Below are 26,477 nucleotides of genomic sequence, written 5' to 3' on the forward strand. Positions count from 1 at the left end.
TCACCATCTCGCCATTCTATTTCAGACGCAGAATCTGGTGAAAGTCACCATGGATCATCTGACTTTGAGTCTGATGGAGAAACTATTGAAGCGGACCCATCTCCTGATGTGGCTACTCCATCCCATGTGTCACCAACGGAGGAATTAAAGGCCTACCACTGCCATGTTAAACGTATGGCGAGTGCACTGGGGTTGGATCTTAGTTCACAATTGAAGACAATAGACGATCCTGTCTACAATTTCATGCGTAGATCACAGTCGGCTGAACCCGTGGCGCTTCCCCTACTACCCATAATTTCAAACGCTGCACAGTGCGCTTGGGAAGTCCCTCACACCTCCACCCCAACGTCTAAAAGACTGGAAGGACTCTACCGAGTTCAGGAAAGAGATAACACCTACCTCTTTAAACACCCAGTCCCTAATTCGTTGGTCATCGACTGTGCCACGTCCTCCAAATCTACTCGACGTCATACTACCCCTGCAGATAAAGAAGGCAGGAAGTTAGATGTGATGGGAAGAAAATTGTATTCTACTTCCTGTTTGTCGGTCAAAGTAGCGAACTATCTAGCCTGTATGTCTAAGTACAGTTACTGTATTTGGGAAGATCTAGAAAAAGATCTGGATTCCATGACATTGGATGAAATAAAACTGAGGTTCCGGAAAACGTTACAAAAGGCAGGGGACCTTACCTGCCAACAGCTGAGTACTGCTAAGCACCTGGCAGAATCTGAATCCCGCTCCATCACAACTGCCATTACCTTACGTCGACACGCCTGGCTGAGATCGGCAAACCTGCAAAAGGACAAAATTGAGGGTCTGCCTTTTGACGGCAAAGGTCTCTTCTCCGAGGAAACTGACGCCACCATGGAGAAGATGAAGAAGTCAAAATTTACTGCTAAAACCTTCACTTCTGCGGTTTCACAATCCACGTCTTATGGGAATAGACAACGTACCTCGTATAGACGGGGTTCATCGTATAGACAGCAGGACCGTAGAGACTTCCGGAAAACTTACCATCAGTTTTCTAAGAGACCAACCCAACAAAAAGGGAAATTTGCGTCCAGCCAACGTAACAAACAATCGGACGGAAACAAACAGCGTCTTTGAAGTTCAAGTCAGCCCATCGTCCACAAATGGTACTTCCCTATTCTCCTGCTCCCAGAACACCAACGAGCAATGGAGTCTGGTCTACAACATCCCACAACCGGACCCACTAGCCGCCAATACAATCAGGCTGGCAAGTCATGCAAACGCATGGCGCAACATAACATCGGATCGTTGGGTCCTAAAGATCATTCAATCAGGTTATGCAATAGAATTCAAAACCATACCGAAATTCAGGAGAATTCGGTTCACACGCGCTTCACCAGCTCTTCGAGAGGAGTTGGAAGAACTCCTACTCAAGAAAGCAATAGTACCGGTACGATGGGCAAACCGCCGGGAGGGATTCTACTCTCGGTACTTCCAAATTCCAAAGAAGGACGGAGGTATTCGGCCCATCATGGACTTGCGACATCTGAACAAGTTCATTCATGTGAAAAAGTATCGGATGACGACGTTGCAGGACGTCCTACCTCTTCTACATCTGGAAAGGTGGTTTGTAACGTTGGATTTGAAGGATGCCTATTTTCACATTGGGATCCGACCTTCGTATCAAAAGTATCTACGGTTTACAGTGGGGACCTCACTGTTCCAATACAGGGTGCTGCCATTCGGCCTTTGCACAGCTCCCCGTGTCTTTACAAAGTGTATGGCAGTGGTAGTCGCCCATCTGCGGACAAGGGGTCTGAAGCTGTATCCGTATCTGGACGATTGGCTTCTATCCTCAAGGAGCAGAGAGGAGTTACTATCACAGATAACATACATGCTGAAGCTTCTCCGGGACTTGGGCATACAGGTAAACTGGAAAAAGTCGAAGCTAACGCCAGCAAAGTCCATTTCTTACATTGGAGCTCAGCTCAATGCCACATTGGGAAGGGCGTTCCTGCCAGAGGACCGGTTTCAAAGCATAACGTCCCTAGTCAGGACTTTCCAGTCCACGCGACAACAAACCGCTTGGCATGTACAACGTCTGTTGGGCCTGATGGCGTCATGCAGAACAACTGTCCGTTATACTCGCCTCAAAATGAGGAAATTGCAACTGTGGTTCCTGTCCTCCTTCAATCTACTCAGAGACAGCCCCGAGAAACTGCTAACGATTCCACTGCCTATCCTGAGGTCACTCTCTTGGTGGACCCAGCGATCGAATCTGCAAAGGGGAATTCCGTTCCATGTCCAACTCCCATCCGTATGGGTCACGACCGATGCCTCTCTCCGCGGATGGGGGGGTCACTGCAATGCCGCTACTACACAGGGCCTTTGGACGCGGAGCCAGAGTCTCCTGCACATAAACTTCTTAGAGCTGCTAGCTGTATTCCAAACCATGAAGGCCTTTCTCCCCATGTTACGGGGCAGGGTAGTCCAGTTGCAATTGGACAACACCACAGCTATAGCCTACCTCAACAGGCAAGGGGGGACAATCTCCAGATCCCTCTGTGCTCTGAGCATCCAGATCTGGCACTGGTGCATCAGGAACAGCATAACGCCAGTTGCAATTCACATAAAGGGCTCCGACAACGTGTTAGCAGACGATCTCAGCCGCTCGTTCACCAGGGAACGTCACGAGTGGGAATTGAACGACCAGTATCTTCAACAGATCTTCAGCCAATGGGGTCCACCGGAAATAGACCTGTTTGCCACTTCAGAAAATGCGAAGTGCAGACGCTTCTGCTCCAGGGCGGGACACGACCCGGACTCTCTGGGGGACGCGTTCCAGATAGACTGGTCAATGGAACGATGCTACATGTTCCCACCATTGCCACTATTGAGCAGAATCGTAGCCATTCTCCTGCATACCCCTGTGAAGTGCATCCTGATTGCCCCATGGTGGCCACGCCAGCCATGGTTTCCGCATTTACTCAGACTGAGCTCTCATACTTACAAAAGGCTGCCAAATCGCCCAGACCTGCTAACTCAGGAACGCGGTCGGGTATTACACCCAGAAGTACTAACGCTTCAACTGACAGCATGGCGGATAAACTTTTGAAGAAAATCTTGCTGAACGTCCGGAAGCCATCCACTAGAAAAAACTATGCTAGCAAGTGGAGGCGTTTTTCGACTTATGCAGAAACGCATGGATTTCGGCCACGGCAGGCGTCCATACGACAAGTTCTACTGTATCTAACAGACCTTAAGGAATCAGGTCTCTCTAATGTGTCCATACGAGTACACTTGGCTGCCCTTACAGCAAAACATACTGGGTGGGATGGCAAGACACTTTTCTCCCACCCGGCATGTAAAAATTTCCTAAAAGGACTGTCCAATCTTTACCCTCCTACACGCAAACCTATTGAACCTTGGAGTATATCTTTAGTGCTCTCTGCGCTGACAGAACCGCCGTTTGAACCAATGAACACGGCTACTCTTCATCATGTCTCCTTGAAGACATCCTTTTTAGTAGCTATCACAACGGCCCGGAGGGTTAGCGAACTGACTGCGCTACGCATGGATGTCCCATATACCCGGTTTTACCCGGATAAAGTTCTTCTACGCCCGGACATCAGATTTAAGCCCAAAATAATTTCAGAATTCCATGTCAATCAGGACTTAGTCCTGCCAACCTTTTTTAGAGCCCCGTCGACACCGTTAGAGAAGGCTCTACATTCATTAGATGTCCGCAGAGCACTGCTCTACTATCTGTCAAGAACTAAACCGTTCAGAAAGTCAAAGAAGCTACTGATATCGTATAGAGGGTCTTCTAAGGGCCAAGCGCTGTCTAGGCAGCGATTGTCTCACTGGCTAGTAGATGCGATCCGTGTCACCTATTCAATTCAAGGCGTACCGGCTCCAAAGACTATTAAAGCACACTCCACCAGAGCATATGGCACTTCTGCAGCATTTCTATCTGGAGTACCCTTCACGGAGATCTGCAAGGCAGCTACATGGTCTTCTGAAGAACCATTTGTAAAACATTATGCCATTGACCTACGGTCCGCTGCGGAGGCTAACTTTGGGAGAGGCGTTCTCAAAAGGGTGTTGCAATGAGGCACTGCTCCCTCCTCCTTCTGGAGCTTACTAAACACCCATTCTAATGCATATCAACGGATCCCGTACCAGATAAACAGGTTGCTCACCTGTAACTGATGATCTGGTAGAGATCCATTGATATCCATTAGACCCTCCCGAACCTCCCCTCTGCAGTGCACCATAGGTTGTTACAGTGAATCTTCATGAATCTACGACTGCTTCGGCGGTCTCCAAGGAACCGAGCAGCCTGCGCTTCCTCCCGCCTTAAATAGCCACGTGGTCACGTGGGGCGGGGCGCAGGCGCCTGGAAGGAGCTGTAAAACTCGACACCGAGAGGCTTCCGCGCAGGCGCAGAACCCATTCTAATGGATATCAACGGATCTCTACCAGATCATCAGTTACAGGTGAGCAACCTGTTTTTACTTGGGTTATGCAGTGAATGTCTTCTGTCTTGCAGTTGATGTGCTGTGATATTCCACAGTGATGCTTTTTGAGACGGTGCTCAGATACTAATGAACCGTTACGCTTGGCAGTATGTCTTGATGTTCATATACGTTGGTGAGGAGAAGTGTCCCTAATTGAATATAGGAGTAAAAGGGAGGAATAGAAGGAAAGGTGACTTAAGGGACCCTTTCGGTAGATTACGCTTATTGACAGTGTTGAAGAATATAATTTTGTGGAAGCAAAAGCAGAGAAATAGTATTTGTGGAGCTGAAAGTTAAAATAGCAAAAGAATAGCAAAAGTTAAAATAGAATAATACAATCCTTGCTTCCTCCATCCATGATAGAGGAGGCTGTCTAGCAGATGTTAATTCATATGCCCTTGATTATGTTTACAGTAATACAAAAGTGTTGCCAATTCCTTTTGCCACTTTATGGGTAGCCCAGTCCTATGCATCTGTATTCAGAAGTAAGTCTTGCCGAGTTGAATGAGGCTGACTTCCAAGTAAGCATGCATAGGATTGCAGCCCTAGTCTGCATATTAATGACACCCCACCCCCCATCTACTGAGCTTATAGCTTCCAACTGGTATGCAGGTAAGTGACTTGTTAACAGAGAAGGGATGTGCATAAAGGAAACTGCCTTTAAAAAAAAATAGCTAAAAAGGAAATCACTGTGTAGACCTTTAAGCAAATAGCAAGAATTCAGTTGAGCATAGAATTGTATCGAATCTATGTTCAATGACAACAGTGGAACTTGAAGATTCTTCTCATGATGTGCCCCAAAGTGTAAAGTTATACGTCAGACTTTGTTAAAAGCAGTATGTGTATGTGTGAATTTTTATTGCCACTGACTGAGAGTACACCTGGACTTCTGTTTTTTACCAAGCAAGTTCTCCTACAGATGAACACATGATCTTAATCTTGCACATATTTATTTGCAGTCATGTGAGGCACTGAATTGATGGTCAGAAATAGTGATTGGGAAGTGTGTGTGTGTGCGCAAGCAAACTTTCCTAGATCTCTTCTCCTTACCCCGCTTTCTGATGGGAGCAGCACCCCTTTTTTCATTAAGTCCAGATGTACCTGGCAACAGTGGCGATAAGGAGGGCTGATGACAAGATCTCCATTATAGCCTAGAATTCTGCAGTAGCATCTCTGGGCACCATGAGCTCTGAAGTTTTCAGGGCTCTTAAATGGCCATATTGGGGATGTGGAGAGCCTCTGGAAATATATTTTGCAGAGTTGCTGGTGCATGGAGGGAGGTGCTTGTGCCTAGTCTTGCTTTGGATTTTGATCAGGAATACAGTGTGGCTGAAATAAGCTTAGAAGTAAAACTATTTTCTGATTTATTTTGTTTGGACCATGCCTTGTTTTATCTGAGCATATGCCAAATTGAGACTGGAGGAGAGTTGCCCATCATTGGTTAGAAATGTACTAATTGATTCCTGTGCCTTTTTGAACGCAAGGTCTAGAAAAACACAGTTCTTTTTATATTGAAAACATTATTCAGGTTACTCAAGAGTCTGATTTGCAGGTAATGGGTTGTATCCTAACTCTAGTGCATGCAGAAGGAAGTTTCCATGTGGGATTTCCCCCACTTCTTCCTCTCCACGACAGCCCCTGAAAATCCACTTATGAAGGTTGGGGGGCCCCCTGGAGCATGATGAGATACATCACCAAGGTTGTAAAGGGAGGGATGATTGGTGTGACACACACACGGAAGTGCCTTCTGTTCACATGAGTCCAAGTTAGGCTACAGCTCATTATCTTTTAAAAAAGCTATTCTTGATTAACTGGTTTATTTTTCATTGTCAGTGATATAATTTATCTAGCCACTGTCTCGACCTGTTAATATATTTCTGAGTTTGCAGTGCATGCATAATTATTTACTTCCCTGAAATGAAGCCTTCAAGCCAGGAGGAGTTAGGAGTGAAGATATTGCTAATCTTGTAAATCTTTTGGCTTAAAAAAAAAAAAAAAGAATTCAGTTCAAGAGAAGATAAGTGATAAAGTTTTTATCTTTTATTATTATTAAATAATAATAATAAATAAAAGTCTTTACAAATGTATAGTATAGAAGTGTGCACGGAATGTGCTTGGCGTTCGATTCAGAATGGATTGCCAAACGACCGAAATGTTCTGACCAAACGGGCAACCTGGTGGTTCGACAGAACAGAATCATTGCATTTTGGTCCGAGTGTTCTGTTCAAACATAAAAATAATAATTTTAAAAATCCTAACATAGTGTGGCGCTGGGGGCAATGAGCGGTTACTTGAACATTAAATTAAAGCACACTCTTACCAGCAGTGGTGCTGCTGTGGTGGCAGCAGCTTTTATTGTCAGCGATACTGTTTCTGCAGCTACTTCTACAGCTAGTAAGAGATGGCTTAAATTTAATGTTAAAGTAACCTCTTAGTGCCACCCTGACTGCGTGGAGTTTTTTTTAAAAAAACCCAGAATTCCCGAATTGTGCCAGAATGGAACAGGTCTGTTCCATTCCAAGCTTGGAACAGGCCCCCTATTTGATTCCAAGCTTGGAACATTTGAAATGGCCTGTTTCAAGTCAGAACGTTCTGAGCTTGGAATGTTTTGAACATCTCTAGTATAGTGTGTTTGAAAGAGTAGTAGGGAATATATTATCTCCCCCAACTTGCCTCAAATTCTTAACTCGGTGGGGTAGTTTACACTTGCCTGACCGGTGATCCTGTTGGTAGTAATGGTGGTGTGGATATGCCCTTTTTACCAGAGGCTAATTACCAGAGGCTAATTTATTGTGAAGCAAGCACTCTATGCATGTACATGCATAAGCCTGTTTCATGTGCTATATTCTTCCCTGCACCTTCCTTAAGGGGGAAGAAGCGTCTGTAGGGAGTACCTGGCCCACATGTTACCTTAAATGTGGTGTGGAGGGAGAGGCACACCCGCTTATAAGAACAGCTCTGCTGGATCAGGCCCAAGGCCTATCTAGTCCAGCATCCAGTGGCCCACCAGGTGACTCTGAGAAGCCCACAGGCAAGAGGTGAGGGCATGCCCTCTTGCTGTTGCTCCTCTGCAACTTGTATTTAGAGGCATCTTGCCTCTGAGGCTGGAGGTGGCCTATAGCCCTCAGACTAGCAGGCATTGATAGACCTGTCCTACATGAATTTGTCTAAGCCCCTTCTAAAGCCATCCAATCTAGTGGCCATCATCATGTGCCCTGGCAGAGAATTCTATAGACTAATGATGTGCTGTGTGAAAAAGTACTTTTATCAGTCCTAAATTTCCCAGCCTTCACTTTCATGGATGACCCCTGGTTTGTGTGTGTGTGTGTGTGGCGGGCGGGCGGGCGGGGGGGATTTCTCTCTGTCTAGTCTCCATGCATAATTTTATACACTTCTATCATGTCTCCCCGTAGTCGCATCTTTTCCAAACTAAAAAGCCTCAGATGCTGTAGCCTTGCCTCAAAAGGAAGGTTCTCCAGACCCCTGATCATCTTTGTTGCTCTCTTTTGTACCTTTTCCAGTTCTGCAATGTCATCCTTAGGATATGGTGAACCAGAACTGTATGCAGTACTTCAAATGTGGTCATACGATAGATTTGTATAGGGGTATTATAATATTAATAATTTTATTTTCAACCCCCTTCCTAATGATCACTAGCATGGAATTGGCCTTTTTCACAGCTGCTGCACACTAAGTCGACACTTCCAACAAGCTGTCCGCCATGACCCCAGGATTTCTCTCCTGGTCAGTCACTGACAGCTCAGATCCGATCAGTGTATATGTCAGGTTGGGTTTTTTTGTCCCAACATACATCACTTTTCACTTGCTTACACTTTTGTCGCCCACTCACCCAGTTTGGAGAGACCCTTTTGGAGCTCCTCACAAGCTGTTGTGGATTTCATTACCCGAAATAGTTTAGTTATCTGCAAATCTGGCCATTTTGCTGCTTACCCCAACTTCTATATCATTTATGAATAAGTTAAAGAGCACTGGTCCCAGTACAGATCCTTGGGAGACCCCACTTCTTACTTCCCTCTGTTGTGAAAGCTTTCCATTTATTCCTGCCCTCTGTTTCCTGTCCTTCAACCAGTTACTAATCCACACATGAACCTGTCCCCTTATCCCATGACTGCCAAGTTCACGCAAGAGCCTTTGGTGGGAAACTTGGTCAAAAGCTTTCTGGAAGTCCAAGTAGTTCAAGTCCACTCCTTCACCACACAGAGATTTATCACTGACTAGGTAAGAGTATGTGAACCATACCTATCTAAAGTGGTGCTCCTATTTTGCAGTCATGTTTATTTAACAAGTCAATGTTTTTATGGGACTTGTAAATGTATTTACTTCTAAAACATTTCTTTACTTGGCTTTGTAAATCATTGTAAATTCCTAATGGGAAAGCTTCAGATTTATTCTGGTAAAGTCCATTGCTGGCAGTGGACACCTAAGAATTTGAGACAAAACCAATAAAAACAAGTGTCCAGTTTTTCCTTCATCTCATTTTGTCTTTTTTCTCTCTCAGTGATTTTCATGCAGCATGGTTGCTTTAAAAGGAATGGACCCCTTGTAAATACTTTTTCCAACCTTGGAGATTTACAGTGTAAGGGACCTTGTCAGGAAATCTGTGCATGTCACTGTTAAAGAACTCAAGGCTAAAATCAAACCAGCTGACTATAGCCTAAATTTCTGTGCTAATCTTGGTGGTCTTGCTGTTTGGTTTCAAGTTTCATAATGTTGTTTGATGAGACAACTGAAGAGATCAGAGTTTTCAACTTAAAGCAGTGCATGAACAGTGGCTCTTATGGATTTAACCTGAATTAGTTGGGGTATAATGTAGCAAGAGGAAACAAGATGTTAAGATAGAAAATGTCTGTGTATTGTATGTCAAAAAAATTACTTAACATACTATCTATAAAAAAACAACCCATCCTAATCAGGCTTGTGCCACTGCTGTATGCCGCTTATTCCTTACAACTCTGGTTTGCTAAGTGAAGTAGTAGAGCTGCTCTTCTTTTTCCTTGTCTATTAATCCTTGATCCTCATCTTCCTTCTCTTTGTAGGCTGGGGGCTCAGAACGGAACACCAATCTTCTACCAGTCTGAAAAGATAGGGGAAAGCAAGCACAATAGGTCCTTCAGTATGTTGTGCTTGTGTGACAATGCTAGTATCTGCAGTAAACTTAGACCAACAACCTAGGATTTTTCTACACAGTGGTGAACATTAGGGATGTGCATGAAACTGATTTTGCATTCTGTTTCAAGCTTGAAACAAAACACAAATGGCTGAAATGTTTTGTCAAAACTGGTCTGACCAGTTTTGACGGAACAAACTCAGAACGTTTCAAGTGTTTTGACCATAAGGAACAAATAGGGAAACTCGAAACACCCCACTGTTCCCCATGGGTAACTCATGGGGACACCCAAGTGGGTTGTGTGATAAGGCATGGTTGGGTCTACCGAACACCCAATCCACAAAAGAAATGGGCAAGTGGGCCATTTTATACAAAATTTTAATCTTTCTTCCAAAGCCTGATAGGATTCTAAGAGGAAAGGTTAAAAATTGGTTAAATTGCCCACTTCTTTTTGTGGGTTGGTGGTATGTAGCACCCATCATGCCCTACCCAGGCGCAGCTCGTGAACTCACCGGGGGGAGGGGCGGCTTCTTTAACTGTAAACGGAGCCGGTGCTCCGTGCTGCCCAGCAGCCCCCGCGGCGGGGAATCGCCTCGGCCACTCACCTGGCCGCTGGCGGGGGCTCGCCTCCGTGGAAACCATGTGAGTGGCCGAGGCAATTCCCCGCCGCGGGGGCTGCTGGGTGGCAAGAAGCACCAGCTCCATTTACAGTTAAAGAAGTCGCCCGCTGCCCCCCCGCCCCCGCAGGTGAGTTCACGAGCCGCGCCTGGCCCTACCACACAACCCACTCTAGTGTCCTTAGGAGCTACCCATGGGGAACAAAGGGGTGTTTTGAGTTTCCCCATTGTTCCCTATGGCCAGAACATGCTGCATTCAGTGTGCACAAAAGCTTTGAATTGCAGTTTGCAAGGCATTTTGCAACCCTGCCTTGAAAAACATTGCAGTAGCACACAGTAAAAGAGAATCTGTCCCTCCCAACACAGAATACACTTCACAGTCCAAAAATGGCCAAATATATCACTGGCCCAGAACCCATAGCCAGCCACAGTGCCTGTGCTGCAGTACTGTCATTGGCACAAGTTGCTCTCTCACACACCATTATGACTCCTTATGTTACTTCCTAGCATTGCAATCAGGGATGTGCAAAGTCCTGCGAGTAGACAGTTCAGCAGTGGTGGGGTGGGTTCTTGAAGGAGCGGGAGGGTGCTTTTACCCACACACCACCCCTGCTGCGTTTCCCCTGCTGGCGCTGTGCCCAAAACTGCTGCGCGGGGCAGCAGCATACCTTCTTGCTGCCCTGGTCAATGTCAGACTGGAAGTGGCCAGTGTGCATGTACAGCAGCACTTAGCAGCAAGCATAGCCATAAGCTCAGCTAGAGCAACTTCAGCCACATTTTGACTGAGTACAACACCTTGCCATGCAGATGGCAAAGTAAGCACAAGTTAGTCTTGGGGCCAGACGTAGAGCTCATCACAGCAATCACCAAGAAATATTACACAGAGCTGCCACTGTCCATTTCTCACCACAACACTATTCTCACAAACAAAACAAACCACAACTTAAGGAAGGCAGGCACACATGTTCTGCCTTGGTCAATCTGAGATCCAACAAAACCACCAGATAGTTACAGCAGCAATAGCACAGTATATTATATATAATGCTGTGAAAAGAAAACCACAAAATCAAACCTTCCTTGATTTCTCCTCCTCTCCTCCTGACGTATCTTCTTCAAGAAAGTCAGGCACAGTATAAGGGCTCTCTCTGCTCCTCCCAGTCCCTTTGAATACATTTTGAAATTTCCTTTTGGGCTCCCCACCCCCCACCAATGGGGGCACAGTTGCCCAAGACAATACTTGATTTGTATGATAAGCCAACCAAGAAGCAAGGAGATTGCAAGCCAGTGCCAGAAAACTAATCAGGAAGGGGGAAACAGCCTGCCCAAATGGCGCTTGAAATGTTTCGATTGAAACAGGGTGGTTCTGCTACGAGTTTGAAACAGGCCCTTTATTTAAAGGGTGCTCTGTTTCAAATTCTAAATGGCCCATTTCGAGTTGAAATGTTTTGCGCTGAAATGTTCTGCACATCCCTAGTGCACATCCAAACCAAATGTATGAGTAGCCCACTGAAATTAATGGGACAAGTTAGTCATAATTACTCACAAGCAATTGAGTCAGCATGTCAGCCAGTGTATTTAGAAACTGGCCGAAGTTGCGTTTTCAAAAGCTGAGCCACCTTCAATCTTTTCCCCTATCACTTTCGCACTTCAATTAATCTTATTTTCCTTAGCAAGCTGAAGAGTATGAAAACCTCCAATCAGAGAAAACACCACTTTGTGAATCAGAGTTCAGTAGGGTATTGTATTGACAATTTAAAATATAAGAACCTGAGAGAAAGCTTGTGCTGAGATTCAAGTGGCTATATAATCACAAAACACAAAATTTGTAGTCTTAACCACAGCTTCCTAAAGCCGGGTGAGGTGTCTAAGGACACCCTGACTCTCCCTTTGAACCTAAAAAAAATCTAAAAAGGTTCATGATCATGCAGAAAATCATAACCAAAGAGACATGTCAGCACTGTTTTCACTGCCCTTGCCACAAACTGCATTGCAGTATAGTGGCAACAGTAGATGTAGCCACATAACTACCTTGGTATCCTAGTAGTACCAGACTGACCCAAGTCAATGATAGGCCAAGATTTTTCAAATGGCGATGGGTTGTGAAAACCGAACATTCAAAAATCATAGACTGTTTGAGCTGGAAGTTGCTTAGAGCTCTTCTGGTCCAATTCCCTACTCAGTGCAGGAAACTGCTCCAGCTTCCCTGTCCGATGGCCATCCAGCCTCTGCTTGAAAACCTCCAGCGAAGGAGCTCTTGCATTATCAAACAGCCCTTACAGTTAGCGAATTCTTCTTCATGTCTAGCCGCCATCAGCTTCCTTGTCATTTCAACCCATTAGTTCGAGCCCTGCCCTCAGGAGCAACAGAGAACAAGCCCACTCCTCCAGTGTGACAGCCTTTCAAATCTCTAACCTTCCCTTAGAGAAGACTAAGCCTGCCACCTTCTCCAGGCTGCCATTATTACCACTATTAATTTTTATATTCCGCTTTTCAACAAAAGCAGTTTACACAGCAAATCAAATAATAAGATAGTACCCTGTTCCAAAAGGGCTCACAGTCTAAAAATATAAGGGAGACACCAGCAACAGCCAACCAGCCGCTGAAGGGATGCTGTAATGGGGTTGGATAGGGCCAGTTGATCTCTCCCTGCTATATATAAGATAAACACCATTTAAAAAGGTGCCTCCTTGCTCAGTTAGCAGGGGATACAAATGTGCTTGTTCCAGCCTTTCACTGTGTTTAACACACAAAGCTAGCTACCTCATCAAGAAGTTATTTTGGGCATATAGCATGCTTCAAATTCTTTGCTCTTAAGAATTCACAGATATAGACAACAATATGCAGAGTTGGGTCTTATCCTCTTCTTATAGCCACAGAGCATCCTACCAGAAGGGCAAGATGAATAGTTTGAAAACAGGGCACAGAAGCACAAGATATTGGGAGTTCCTGGATTTACCTTTTTCTTAACATCAGCTTGTGCTCTGGCCAGTGCTCGTTGCAACCTCTCTTCCTGCAGCTGCCTCTGCTGTCTTATCTTTTCTTCTCTTAACCTGTCAAGATACATAAGTGGGTTAAGGTGTGAGCCAAATTTGATATGTTCCACTAAGTTGAGTTAGCACAAGGACTACGCTCCAGAGAGGCCTGTGAATGTGTGCATGTAAAGCTCTTTGCACACATAAGAGGGATACACAATTTTTCCTTCTACTGCTGAGCGTTATGGGGTATTGCCCTGGAGAGCCATCTTTCTGCTACCAGAAGCTAGCAACTTCCAATTTATGTGTGAAATGAGGTGTGTGGTGCTTTGACATCCTAGCCACGGGAATGTCACATATACATTATCTTGTCCAAATGAACTGAAAAATATCAGATTGTGCCAAGTGTTCCTGAATTTCCCTTCTACTGTAGCTTGCCCTTTGAGAAACAGGGCCCAAAAGTACTTGCTCTGTACCTTGGCTTTATTTGATGCATTGATGCAATTGATCAAAACTGTAATTCAGATTAAAATGCAGAACAACAACACATACTATTCATTAGCCATTGCACCCAGCTGGAGCTGAATCAGGCTACCCAGTGGAAGCTGATTCTGTGAGATTTTTTTCACTGCAGTCCAGTCCTTTGGTGTTAGCCATAAAACTGCTGGTTACATCTCTTCTACATCAACTTTCCACGAACTGATATTCTTGACCTGGAGGCAATAAAACTTTCTGTACAGGACTTCTCTCTTACCTTATCCTTCGTTCTTTCTCTTTCGCTTTCTCAGCTTGTTCAATCTTTGCTGGAGGTACCCTCTCAAGGCACTCTAGCAAGTCATCTAATTGGTGTTCTATCACAGTTAGCATCTGCAGGGTTCCTAGGTTTGCCTCGTTTTCTCCAATGCATCGACGATAGACTTCCAGCACTTTTCGATGCAAGCTCACCAACATTTTGTCCTGCAGGTGAGAGCCCAACAATAATAATCTCTGAGCACTGGCTAAGTATCTAAGACTGGATATGCAACATTTTCCTTTGCACCCATATTAACAATAATTCTAAAGTAACACTTGGGAAGGGGCCATAACTCAGTAGTAGCAATAGCTATAGCACTTACATTTATATACCGCTTTATAGCCGGAGCTCTCTAAGCGGTTTACAATGATTTAGCATATTGCCCCCAACATTCTGGGTACTCATTTTACCGACCTCGGAAGGATGGAAGGCTGAGTCAAGCTTGAGCCCCTGGTCAGGATCGAACTTGTAACCTTCTGGTTACAGGGCGGCAGTTTTACCACTGCGCCACCAGGGGCTCCTGGTGGCGCAGTAGAGCTTGGGCTGCCCCAAAATGCCCTGCCCCCTGCCATTTTGCTGCCCCATTCGTGGCAACTGGCAACTTTTCAGGGGATGCTGTAAAATGGGCCTTCTTGCCAATAGCTGTGCTCTTGCTGGACACCATCGGTTGCCATTACCACCCTCCTCGCTCTGAATGATGTTGCTTCCTGATGTAGTGTCACTCCACTGACTTCCTCAGAAAGAGAGGTGCCCGCTGGTGCCACAGGGAGGAGTGCTGCTGCAGAACAGGGGGCACTGGTGAAAAATAACAAAAGGGGTGTCTGTTTTGTCCTATCTTTTATACTTCACATACTTCACACCAAAGGTTTTCACTTGAGCATGCATGAGCAAGTTTCAAGTAAAGGTAAAGTGTGCCGTCAAGTCGATTTCGACTCCTGGTGCCTACAGAGCCCTGTGGTTTTCTTTGGTAGAATACAGGAGGGGTTTACTACTGCCTTCTCCCGTGCAGTGTGAGATGATGCCTTTCAGCATCTTCCTGTATTGCTGCTGCCTGATACAGGAGCTTTCCATAGTCTGGGAAACATACCAGCGGGGATTTGAACCGGCAACCTTCTGCTTGTTAGTCAAACATTTCCCCCCTGCGCCACTTAAGGTGTGCTCAAGTTTCAAGCAGAGCACATGATTTGCATGCTGAAGGTTCCAAGTTCAGTTGTCTATATTTCACATTAAAAAAACCAAACCCATCAATAGTAGGAGTGGGAAAGACACTTGTCTTGGGACTTTGGAAAACCAGAGTAGATTGCAGTAGTCCAGATGGACTAATAGTTTGACTTGGATTAAGGCAGCTTCATATGTTCACACTTGGGGTACTTTAATGGGGGAAAGATATCAATTACCTTGACAATTTCAAAGTCTGCAGGCAGTTGTCCATGAGCCATGTTTATGTAATCTGTTCCTGGGTGGCATTCGTCCATTGGGTTAGGCCCACCCCCCGAGGAGTAGGCAGGGACAAAGCTGAAGAGACTCCTCCAGGGGGAGGGGCCGCCTCCCCTCCCCAGACTGACCCTGCCTAGCAAGCAGGTTAGTAGAGTTGCACAGAGCTCCATACGGGCCCCACGTTCTCAGTGGGATTGTTCTTTATTTGTTAAGTGAGGCTTCTCTCTCTTGCTTTCCCCTGTCCCCTTGGATCAGTCCTAGGTAGGACCTGACACACACCACATCAGTTGTGGTGGACCACATCAGTTTTGGGTTTTGGTGCAATCCCCTCCCCACGCCCACACTGGGCCTAGACCCAGTCCTATAGCAGACCAGGCTGCCAGTCCCCCGTGGGCTGCCCCACTGGAGTGCCCGCAGCAACACATTTTCTCCAGGTTGGAGAGGAAGCATGCCCTACATGACACCAAGCTCTCATTGCCAGCAAGATTGCTTCCTGCTGCTTGCGGGCCTGTATGCTTCACAGGATTCACGGGGCTATTGTTGCTCCTGCCGCTTTGCTACCCACTCCTGTTTTTGCAGGGCAGGGTTTTGAGCACAGCATGGAGTGCTCTAAGGGGTCGGGAGACTCCTCTGAAGACAGTGCCTGACAGGTGTCTTTTGGCATCTTGGCGCCTCTTCAAGCACCCTAAGTGTAAGTGCAAGAGCCAGGAATTGGGTGTGGCTAAGGCTCCAGATCGCCCACTAATGATTCTGGGGTGGGGTGAGGGGCAAGGGACACCAGCAGAATCTGATAGTTCAGTAGCATCTGTGTCACCTGCAGGCAGAGAGGAGGGCAAGTTGTCAGAAGAAGAAATCTTGACTTCTGACTATATGCAGGGCAGACTGTTCCAAACGGAGCTTTTCTCTATGCTCTTGGCTAAGGCTTCCTGGGTTCTAAAGCTTCTGAACCAACTACTGGAACCATTGATCTGGTTTATGCGACTACCGTACAAGGGGCTGCATCTGTTTTTCCTTAGGGTCCTCTCAAACCCCTTCTTGTTCCTTCTCTGGAATCCTTTGAGAGGATCCACAGATAGCAATAGTCTGCTCCGGCCAAGGCATGGCAGCTTCACAAGATTCTAAAAAAGCTTTACATTCTGGAATTGCACAAGGTTCCCTCTGTAGATCTGCCAGTTGCTGCCTTGTTTTCAGCGGTCCATCCAACTGAAGGGGTAGGTGGTCTTAAGGGCCCGTGTGACAAGCGATTAGAGGTGGACTTACTGAAGTTCTCTGAAGCTTTGGCTGTGGCCTTTAGAGCATCAGTCACCAACTCAATTTTTTCAAGAGCTGTTTATCTTTGGGCCAAGGATCTGGCATCCATGGATTCAGTTCAAAAATCAGTTAAGGATGGATTAAAGAAGGTAGCCCGTCAGCAACACTGCTGGCTGACTTCATCAGACACACATCAATTCTGCTCTAGGTCTATGGCTGCCAATGTGGTGGCCATATGTAGTTTATGGCTATGCAATTGGGAAGTGGATACCAGCTTGAAAGCTTGATTTGCTAGTTCTCCATTTTTGGGGGGTGGGGGAGCTGTTTGGAGATTCTCTGGACAAGATTCTGGTAGATACTAAGGATATGAAGAAAGCTCTACCTACTGCTAAGAGAGAGGAATGCAAATTCAATGTCCAAAAGTCCTTGTACAAGAACAAGCCTGCCATATTATCCAGGGCTTCCTGGTTTGTGGGTCATAAGCCACAGTGGTCACTTCAAAAGCCTTATTATAACAGAGTTTTTGCATAACCCTTCTCTTCCTCCGAGCGTTCCACCTCATCTGCCAAGGCCACAAAAAAGCAGTCTTCCTGACCTGCATCATCCAGCCGAGGGCCGGGTGGGAATGTGCCTTCTGAACTTTGCTCATCTTTGGATCAAGTCCACATTGGATCAATGGGTTCTGGAAACCATGATGTAAGACTACTCGCTAGAACCTACCAAGTTCCCGCCATACAAATTCATACTCTCTCAGAAGTCACAAAATCTGGAAAAACAGTAGTCCTTTCTACATGCCATTCAACACCTGTCCAACATCAATGCCATAGAACCAGGGTGGATAAAAATCAATGATTAAAAAAAAAATTAAAAAATTAATTTAAAAATTAAATAGGATTTTTAAAATTTAAATCAGATTTTTTAAAATAAAATGCTTTTTGAGGAAAAAATCTATCTAAAGATAGTTTTATATTCAAGATACATTACAGTCCAAAGGTTATTCATCATGAAATAAGGATTAGTTTTTAATTATGTAGCATGAGACTGTATATATGCAATGTTTAAATTTTTTGGTAAACGAATTCCATTAATCCATTCACAATGTCATGCTCTTCCAGAGGTTTCTGTAAGATTATTTTGGGCAAATTTTCTATCTAGAAGAGGACCAAAAATGAAACCTTCATCTGGTTGTAAATATTAAGATTATACCAGCAAGAATGAGTCTTATGTAAAAAAAAAAAAAAAAAAAAGATTGAAATCTAGTCTTACTGACTAGTGATTTAAATAGATTTGATTTGAATCAAATCCACCCTGCATAGAACTAGTTTCAGAGCATCACATCCACTCCGGAGTCTATTCACATTTTTCCCCCTAATGCCAAAAAAGAATGGGAACACCAGGGGAATGCTGGATCTGAAATGGCTGAACAGCTTCCTCAAAAAGAAACACTTCAGGATGGAGACTCTCAAATCCATCCTGGACTGCATTAGCCAAAGAGATTTTCTGGCTTTCATCAACCTCTCCAAAGCCTACCTGCACATCCCATTCAGGAAGTGTCACTGCAAGTTCCTTTGATTCTGTTACGGAACACAACATTTTCAATACTGGGCTTTTCCTTTCGAGTTGGCATTGGCTCCTTGGGTCTTCACCAAGGTTCTGGTTGTGGTTGTGGTGGTGGTGGTGGTGCATCTGCAGAAGCAGGGCATCTACTGTATCTATTCATTGTGATGAGATCACAATGAGACATTGTGATGAGATCTTCCAAGGAACAAGCCCTGATGAGCATTCAGACCACACAGGGCTGCCTACAGGATCATTGTTTTGTGGTCAACCTGGAGAAGAGTTCTTTGACCCAGACTCAAATCTTGGATCATCTGGGGGTCAGAGTCTGTTAAACACCAGACTCCACTGGGACAGACAGCTCAGAATTCTGAAGAAGGCATGCTCACTCAGAAACAAGCCTTCAGTGGATCATATGGAGTTGGCCAGCCTACTTGGCATGATGGTCTCGTGCCAGGATATGGTGCCTTGCCCGCTCCAGCATCTGTTTTTTTCTTTGCATGGACAGATTGTTCTGAAGCCTCATCTCCTGGTCCCGTCATGGAAGGAAGTTTGTCTCTGCTCTGGTGGATGTGGAATGGCAGGCTGTCGGAGAGTACCTGCCTTCACACCCCGGCTCAGCTGGTGATTACTACAGATGCCCGTCTGCTGGAGTGGGGAGTACATATGTGGGACAACACTTTACAGGGACTTTGGTCAATGGAAGAAGCCAAGCGGAGCATCAGCTAGCTGGAGTAGAGGGCTGTGAATTTGGCTCTGCTAGACTTCAAACCCTTGGTTCAGGGGCAACATGTGCTAATCAGAGCCAATGTGTCTACGAATGCATACGTGAACAAACAGGGGGGCACCAAGTCTGGGTCCCTGCACAAGGAGGCTTGCACAATGTTTCTCTGGGTGGAACAACATCTGAAGTTGATCAGGATGGAACATCTGGTGGGAGTCTCCAGTATGTTGGCAGATTGACTCAGCAGAAACGCTGTCATGGAATCGGAGTGGACATTTCACCCTGTGTCGTTCCAACAGGTGGTTGATCAGTTCAGACTGCCAAGGGTGGACCGGTTCACCACAAGCCAAAACGCTCACCTAGATACAGTATCTTCTTTACGTGCCTTCCGCATCCTTGGAGCACAGAGACAGATGCCCTGTCTCTCCCATGGCCATGGGGTCTGCTTTATGCATTCCCACCCATTCCACTCCTATCCAAGGTACTCTGAAAAGTTTGGGGGCAGAGGTGGTTCTGATCACCCGTCATTGGCCTCAATAGCTGTGGTTTCCAGACCTCTTCCATCTGGCAGTTCAAGATCGCTGGAGGATCCTGGTGCATCCAGATCTGTTGACCCGGGGTTGCTCTCCATCCTCAGCTGCAGGTTTTCTGCCTCACGGCCTGGTGATTGACCAGGAAGGTCTCAGTGTGATGGGATATTAATTAATTAATTAATTTGATTTATTTGATTTGTATACCGCCCTTCCAAAATGGCTCAAGCTCATATTCAGATGCTGTGCTCCACATTCGGCCCACTCTGTGTGTACCATTCTGTCGCCTTTGGTGTTCTTAAGGTTTTTCCCTTCGTCACACATGAGGGAGTAGTAAACAGGGCCTCCGGGGGGTGGGGTGCTGTTTCTTCTGTCTCCTCTCTATTTTCATCCTGTTCTCCAGCATAGTTAACTTTTCTGTTTGTTCGAGTTACTGACTTTTGGTATAGCCATCTTTTTTGTCCGCAGTGCAGGGTGAGGCGTGTCTCTGCTTTTCCAGTTTGGTCTGGGGAGGCACGGTGGCCCCTCCCCCTGGAGGAGTCTCTTCAGCTTTGACTGTGCCTATTACTCTGGCGTGGTGGTGGTGGCGGCTAACCTAATGGTGATGAATGCCCTCTGGGGAGTCTCAGAGAACAGGAATTCACTGTAAGAAATTACCCTCTCTCCTCTTGGTCAATGTTCCTTACTCAGTGATTTGACTGAAATACACACCTGAAGCTCTGCTTTGTACTCTCCAAAGGAGAAGACTCTTGCTTTGAGTTCCAAGTCTGCAGCTGTTTCTTCCTCTTTAACAATGTTGGTTTGGAGAGTAACTGTAAGCAGCTGAAGCTGCTCTATCTCACGGTCCCTGGTCCAAAAGAAATGGAAGAATGTATTCTTAAAGGGAAGGTTTTGACACGGCATGGTTTTCATGCTATGTAGTAATTTTCTGCCATAGGCAAGTTTCATGTGAAACTTCACCTAAGCAGTCCATGCACTCAGCTTCTGGGCAAGCATTATATAATCTGGGGTCTTTAGGCTTGGGGAGCGTCTCATGCAAAGTGGAAAGGGTCATGACATGACTGAATGAATACTACATAGGCAGTGTCACAGTGACAGCAAAAGAATGGCTGTATGCCGATGTTGGCGAGGCATGGTACCCAGCCAACACTGGAACTAGCACACAATCACTTTGTTTTTCACTGCACCTCTGTCTCCCAACTTTCAGCAGCATAACATATATTGCCTGATCGTGAGAACCAGCCCAACGTGTATTGAGAAAAGTAGTTGCATGTCTTACAAAATGGGCCCTTGCCAAGGGTCCACAGATTTAGGCTTAGTTCACTAGCCAGCCATTTTTTTGGTTGCCACCAGTCCCCTCTTTTCTCTCAGACCCTTTTCTGGCACACAGGCAGAAAGTTTAGAAAAGAAATTGGCTTTCTGTCATTTGTGCTTGGGATATGGAGGTGGTAAGAAACCGTGGGAGCCCTCCCCTACTGCTCAGAAAGGGTTCCTGCCATTTCTCAGAAATGGCAGTGGAAATGAGACCTCTGACAAATGGATTTGTAGATGCTGGCCCCTTGCCTTTTCTCTAGTTTATGCATCTCAAGAGTAGATATGACACTATAGATTGCAAGTAGCAATTATGACAAAATGATTAAGATTGTGGTTCAGTAATGAAGCACATATTTTGCATGCAGAAGATGCTAGGTTTAATTCCTGTCCTTTCTAGGGTGGACTACGAAATACCCTTGTCTGAACTAGAGCTGCTGCCAGTCAGGGTAGCAACAGTAGCTACAGTCAGGGTAGCCAGAAGGACCGATTGCCAGGTCGGACTCCGTTTAAGGCAGCTTCGTACATTCTACATAGAATAACACCTTATCAGCAATAACAGCTATATTATGATGTACTAGACTAAATCAATACCTCATTCATGCATTTGGTACAGAACTGGTAATGCAAGTGCTTTGATCTGGTTATCATTAGCATTTTGGAAGGAACAGGACACCCTGTACATTTTTGGTGATTCAGTGCGGGCAGTGTCATTCCCTCACTTACATTTTAGCTCGTGTAGTACTCAATGTATGGCGAAGCTCATCAAGGGTTTCCTCGGTCTCCTGAGAATTCTGAATTAGAGATAAGTTCTGTTCCTCCAGCTCAGTGAAAATGTTCAGTAATTGTTGTGGATCTGTGAAGTATAACTCTGGTTCCTACAAAGGAAAAAGCAAACACCTGTCTGTCTTTTGTTGCTGTCTGCACTGCTGAATCTGTAGGGTAGGAGAGAGGTATGCCTATGCTGTGGAAGTTTTACTCCTCACTTCTCCCCATTGTGGCACATGGGGACAGAACTGGTAGGGGACTGAGTTACAGCTGGGCCCCTGTTCCTTCCATAACAGGAAAGCAAAAGGACAACAGGTATCCTGTATTCTACACCTTGATCCTACACATCTGCACAACTATGGTGGTGGCTTCCTCTGCTGCAACTACAATAGCCCACCCCTGCCACTGGAGGCGGAACTAACTGAATTTGCCCCATCTTAATGTCTGTTCCCTTTGCTCCCAAATCGCACCTGCACATTCAACAAAGCTTCGGACAGAAGCATACTGATGTGACAGGTCCCTATATTGTATCAAAGCATCAGCTTCCGGACAAGATTTACTTAGCACCAAAAGCAGCTTTCAGTGAGACTATTTTTACACTGTGTGCCACCTCAGTGCCTTCCTTTTGCCTATGAAGCCCACCTCCTCTCATCTCAAAACATTTACATTCTTCAAAGAATAAATCACTGTTTCCTAGCAGCAGCTTGAAGCCCGCCTCCTCCTCTGCTTTCTCTGCAGTAAGTGTTAACGGGTTGCATTAAAAACTGAGGGCAGTTCTGTTTTTCCATATGGGAATGATTTCCCCAGAGAGTGGTACTTTCTATTTCTGGTTCTGAAAAAATGCTCAGTCCCTTGATGGAGCAAATTATTCCCCACATTAACCTGGGCAACCAACTTAGGTAATTGCACCAAATGGCAGAAAGTGTGTTGTAGTTTACACATGCCCAGAGTGCCCAGTAGGCAAGTCATTTGCAACATTAAGTTGTTGCTCAAGAGCAGGGATGGTCTTTCCTGTTGTCTCAAGGGAGGGGGGCCGGGGGCAGCCTCCAATTACCACATGACCACCCATGGGCCTCCCTGCTACTCTGTTCTTCCTCATCCCACCGGAGCATGCTGTTTATTTTCCCTTCCTGGCCCAGCTGGGGTGCACCAGAAATGCCCCTTTCCCCAGTTGCCTCAGTGGCATCATGTTGCCACTCCATCAACAGCATGGCCTTAGAATGCTGAGCACCCGCCCCTCAGATGGGGGCAGTGTCAAGTTATGCTTCACCTCAGTCAGCAAAATGGTTTGGGCGGTCACCAGTACTCAAAGAGCGTATTCAAAAAGCACGCGAGACAATGGCAAAAATGCAGCTCACCCCTCCTAAGCAGGCAGGTAAACTTGTGTTCATGTAAGCTGCATACTTGCCTGTGTAAGCCCCACTGAACACAATGGATCTTAATTCTGAGCAGACTTGCACAGAAGTGCACTTAGATGGACTTTCCACAGTTCCTGCTCATTTTATCATTCACATCTGCACTCATGGTTTTTGACCTGTCTCTCTTTGTTTTATTCCAGTATTTTATGATTTTATGTGGGGTTTTAAAAAACATTCTGTGTCTCATGTTGAGAAGTCTAATTGAAAAGAGAGTTATAAAATCTAAGCAGTCAGGCATGCAGTCAGAAAGCCAAAAGGAACATATTAAAGACGTTTGGTTTAAATGTCTCTGACCTCGTCATCTTCATCAGACATCTCTGTGGGAGTCATTTTATCTTCTGAGGGGTCAAGGATGAGGCTCCTGCAGAGGTTATTGCTGTGTTAGATGCTTGCACAAAGCAACTAGGCAGATGGCATAAAACATACAATATGTAATTTTGATCATTTTCTAGCCCAGCCCCGCCCCTCCCAAGGGCTCATAGCAAGCAGTAGGAGAGCCAGTGTGGTATAGTGGTTGGAATAGGCCTGAGGAGACCTGGGTTCAAACCCCAACTCAGCCTAACCTGTCACACAGGGTTGCATCACTGAGGAGAACCATGTGCACCACCCTGAGCTCCTTGGAGGAAGGGCGGGATGCAAATGTCATCAATCACAACTGAAAATAATTTAATTACATATGCAATACAATAGTCATGAACCCTGTTGCTGATTACAATCTTCTGGAAAAGTCCAGTTACAGTTGCTGCCTGCTCGTTTGATGGCGACTTGGGACCAGGCTTTCTCTATGGCTGCCCCAGGGCTTTGGAATATGCTCCCTGTTGAAATAAGAGCATCTCCTTTTCTGTTTGTTTTCAGGAAGACCCTCAAGACGCACCTGTTATCATAGGCCTTTAACTGAAATTAATTTTAAACTCTTTAATTTGTTTTTATTTTATCAGACTGTTTTCACTGTATTTTGTGAAATTTTAACTTTTTACTCTAGTTTATACTGGGTTTTAAATTTTGTACACCACCTAGAGATGTACATATCAGGCAGTATAAAATATGATAATACAAACAAAATCCTCAATTAAGGGTTTTCATTCATGTCGTGACACCTCTTAAATGGATATTCTGTCATTCCCCTTTCCACTCAACCTACAACGTGGAATTAATTGCACTGGACTGCTTTGAAAGGTTTTTGTATGCCCCTGGGCCTGTTTGGATGATATTTTGCTCCCTTGCCCTGAGCTGGCCCAAGTGATTAAGAAGGGGGGTTTACAAAGAGTGCCTATATCCATACGTGCTTCCTGGACATCCTGCTGTCCTCCGGACACATTCTTTTATTGCGTATATTCATCCAAACCGCTACTCCACATGTGGCCCAAATACTAGTTTAAAATAATATTTGGGTCCTGCATGAGCTGGTTTGGGGGAGAAAATATAATCCAAATCAACCTACTCCCAACCCTTCCCCATGATCTTGGTGCAAGAAAGCCATGCATTCAGGATCTCAAAGCCTTTCTTTGCTTTCATTATTTTAATCTGAACGAACCAAAGTGCAAGCCATCATTCAAAAGACGGCACAAAGTATACCCTTGTAGATGTGTATTACTGATGGTTATGCAAAGATGTTGATTTTTGTTACTGGTCCTGCCCATACTTACGTCTTTCTACTTTGCTGGGATTTGATATTCTGCCTAGAAGACCTTTGGCTCATTTTCATGGATTCTCTTCTGTGCAAACTTGGACTGCGGGAGAAGCTAAATTCTGCAGACATATCAATACTGTACCGCTTGGGCAGACTCATCCTATGTTTGCTCTTGTCTCGGCCTGGCACAAAATGAGCAAACTTCATTAAAAATATGCAGATATATGCATAGGTGTTTGAGGCTTTCTATTGAGAGGGGAGAATATGACTACTGGGAGGTATGAGTTTGTGTAGGGTAGGTGGTTATAAAACTGGGCTTGGTGTGAAGACAGAGATAATTTTTCTCCTTCCCTCAGAAGAATAGGAATTGGAGTCACCCAATGAAAATGACTTTCAGTAGATTCAAGACGTACTCTTCATGGAGCACATAACTGATGCATGGAATTTGTTGCCACCAGATGCAGTGACTGCCACTTGCTTAGGTGGGTCTTAAGAAGTTAGGCACATTGATGGAGGACAATGGACATGTCTGCCAATGGCTTTTAGCCATAATAGGTAATGGAATCTCCAGCTTCAGAAGCAGAGTACCTCTGAAAACCAGGTGTGTGTATACGTATGTGCATGTGTACATGTGTACATGTGTGCATATGCATGGAACGCTTACCTTTGAGTGTGGGTGATCCTGGTGAAGTTTTGTCATCTTTAATTTCAGAAGTTATTTTCACCACTTTTTCCTTCATCCGCTTTTTTTCATAGCTCTCTCGCCACTCTTTTGGGGACAGCTGGTGGAGGAAGTCCTTGAATACCGCATACTCATGTAAAGTGTCCTCAAACCTGGCTATCTCACTGAAAGAGGTACAGTGAGAAAGGACAGAGCAAGACAGAGAGATCCTAGTCATGGGGAAGAGAATGGTGTTCAGTCTTTCAAGTGCAGCTCTTCAGAGGAATGGCTGGGCTGTTGCACTCCACTAGCCTCCTGCTCTCTTGGCAGAGGCAAAGTCAGAGAAAGGCTGTTTCAGGTCTACAGCTGACAACTTCCTACCCAGGCAGAAGACTGTTACATCACGCTGCTCTGGTCTCTGAAAGGGGAAATTAGTGCAAGGGCCAGGAGAGAGTCTTCCATGTATACATGTGGGGAAACCACCCTCTCCCTAAAACATGAAGCACCCTAGGGGCTCATTGCAGATTTTGGGATTAATCAGACAATCACAAGGATGGTTCAGAGATGTAGCATCAAATCATCGCAGCTTGCAAAACCAAACTATGATTTGTCCAGATGTCTGAATGGACTGTTAGAGCTGTGGAGAGATGTACCCCTGATTCTGACACTCTTTTGGTTGGCAGTGGAAAGGAGGGGACAATTCTAGTGGAAACGGCCGCCCACAAAACTGCTGCAGAAATTCAAGGGGGTTGGGAGAGCTTATCTGGAGTGGTGGCGACAATTTCCCTGTCTGTGCTGTTTTTAAAAGGTAGAGTGCTCTTTGGGAACTAGGCAACAGATGTGCCGACTGCCTCACCACTTCTTGTTGGAATGCACTATGGAAGGATGCATTGCATCATGTGATGCAGCATGTCCTTCCCTGGAGCATTCCTGGGAGGAAATTTGTGCCAGTGAGGAGACAGATGATGCTTCTGCCACCACTGCTGCTCCCTGTTTCCCAATGATATTTTCACCATTAAAAACAAACAAAAAACCTGCCACTGCCTACCTCAGTAAGTCCCCTCCCGCTTACATTTCCCAGGCTTTCATCCGCCTGCTCAACAAAAGCTGCAGAGGTTCTGACCAGTCACCAATCCCAGCAATAAAGCTGGGATTCTGGCAAATTGCTGGGCTCAGTTTCTTTGACTCAA

At 45.4% G+C, this 26,477-nt stretch overlaps 2 protein-coding genes across 4 annotated transcripts in view; one reads left to right on the forward strand and one right to left on the reverse strand.

Moving 5' to 3' along the window:
• UROC1 (urocanate hydratase 1) overlaps positions 1 to 26,477 on the forward strand; it is a 170,934-nt gene that overhangs the window by 137,907 nt on the left and 6,550 nt on the right. The window lies entirely within an intron of this gene.
• The window catches only part of CFAP100 (cilia and flagella associated protein 100), a 56,915-nt gene continuing 39,779 nt past the window's right edge, over positions 9,342 to 26,477 (reverse strand). For all 3 annotated transcript variants that reach the window (XM_053295786.1, XM_053295788.1, XM_053295787.1), the window contains 8 exons: positions 25,291 to 25,472; positions 24,643 to 24,808; positions 23,291 to 23,357; positions 21,537 to 21,688; positions 20,211 to 20,346; positions 13,962 to 14,164; positions 13,192 to 13,285; positions 9,342 to 9,585 (listed from right to left, as the gene is read on the reverse strand). In XM_053295786.1, the coding sequence (XP_053151761.1) occupies positions 9,472 to 9,585; positions 13,192 to 13,285; positions 13,962 to 14,164; positions 20,211 to 20,346; positions 21,537 to 21,688; positions 23,291 to 23,357; positions 24,643 to 24,808; positions 25,291 to 25,472 (1,114 nt within the window). In that variant the 3' untranslated portion in view covers positions 9,342 to 9,471. The remainder of the gene's footprint in view (positions 9,586 to 13,191; positions 13,286 to 13,961; positions 14,165 to 20,210; positions 20,347 to 21,536; positions 21,689 to 23,290; positions 23,358 to 24,642; positions 24,809 to 25,290; positions 25,473 to 26,477) is intronic.

The sequence above is a fragment of the Hemicordylus capensis genome, chromosome 2, assembly GCF_027244095.1.
Source record: "Hemicordylus capensis ecotype Gifberg chromosome 2, rHemCap1.1.pri, whole genome shotgun sequence".
Taxonomy (NCBI): domain Eukaryota; kingdom Metazoa; phylum Chordata; class Lepidosauria; order Squamata; family Cordylidae; genus Hemicordylus; species Hemicordylus capensis.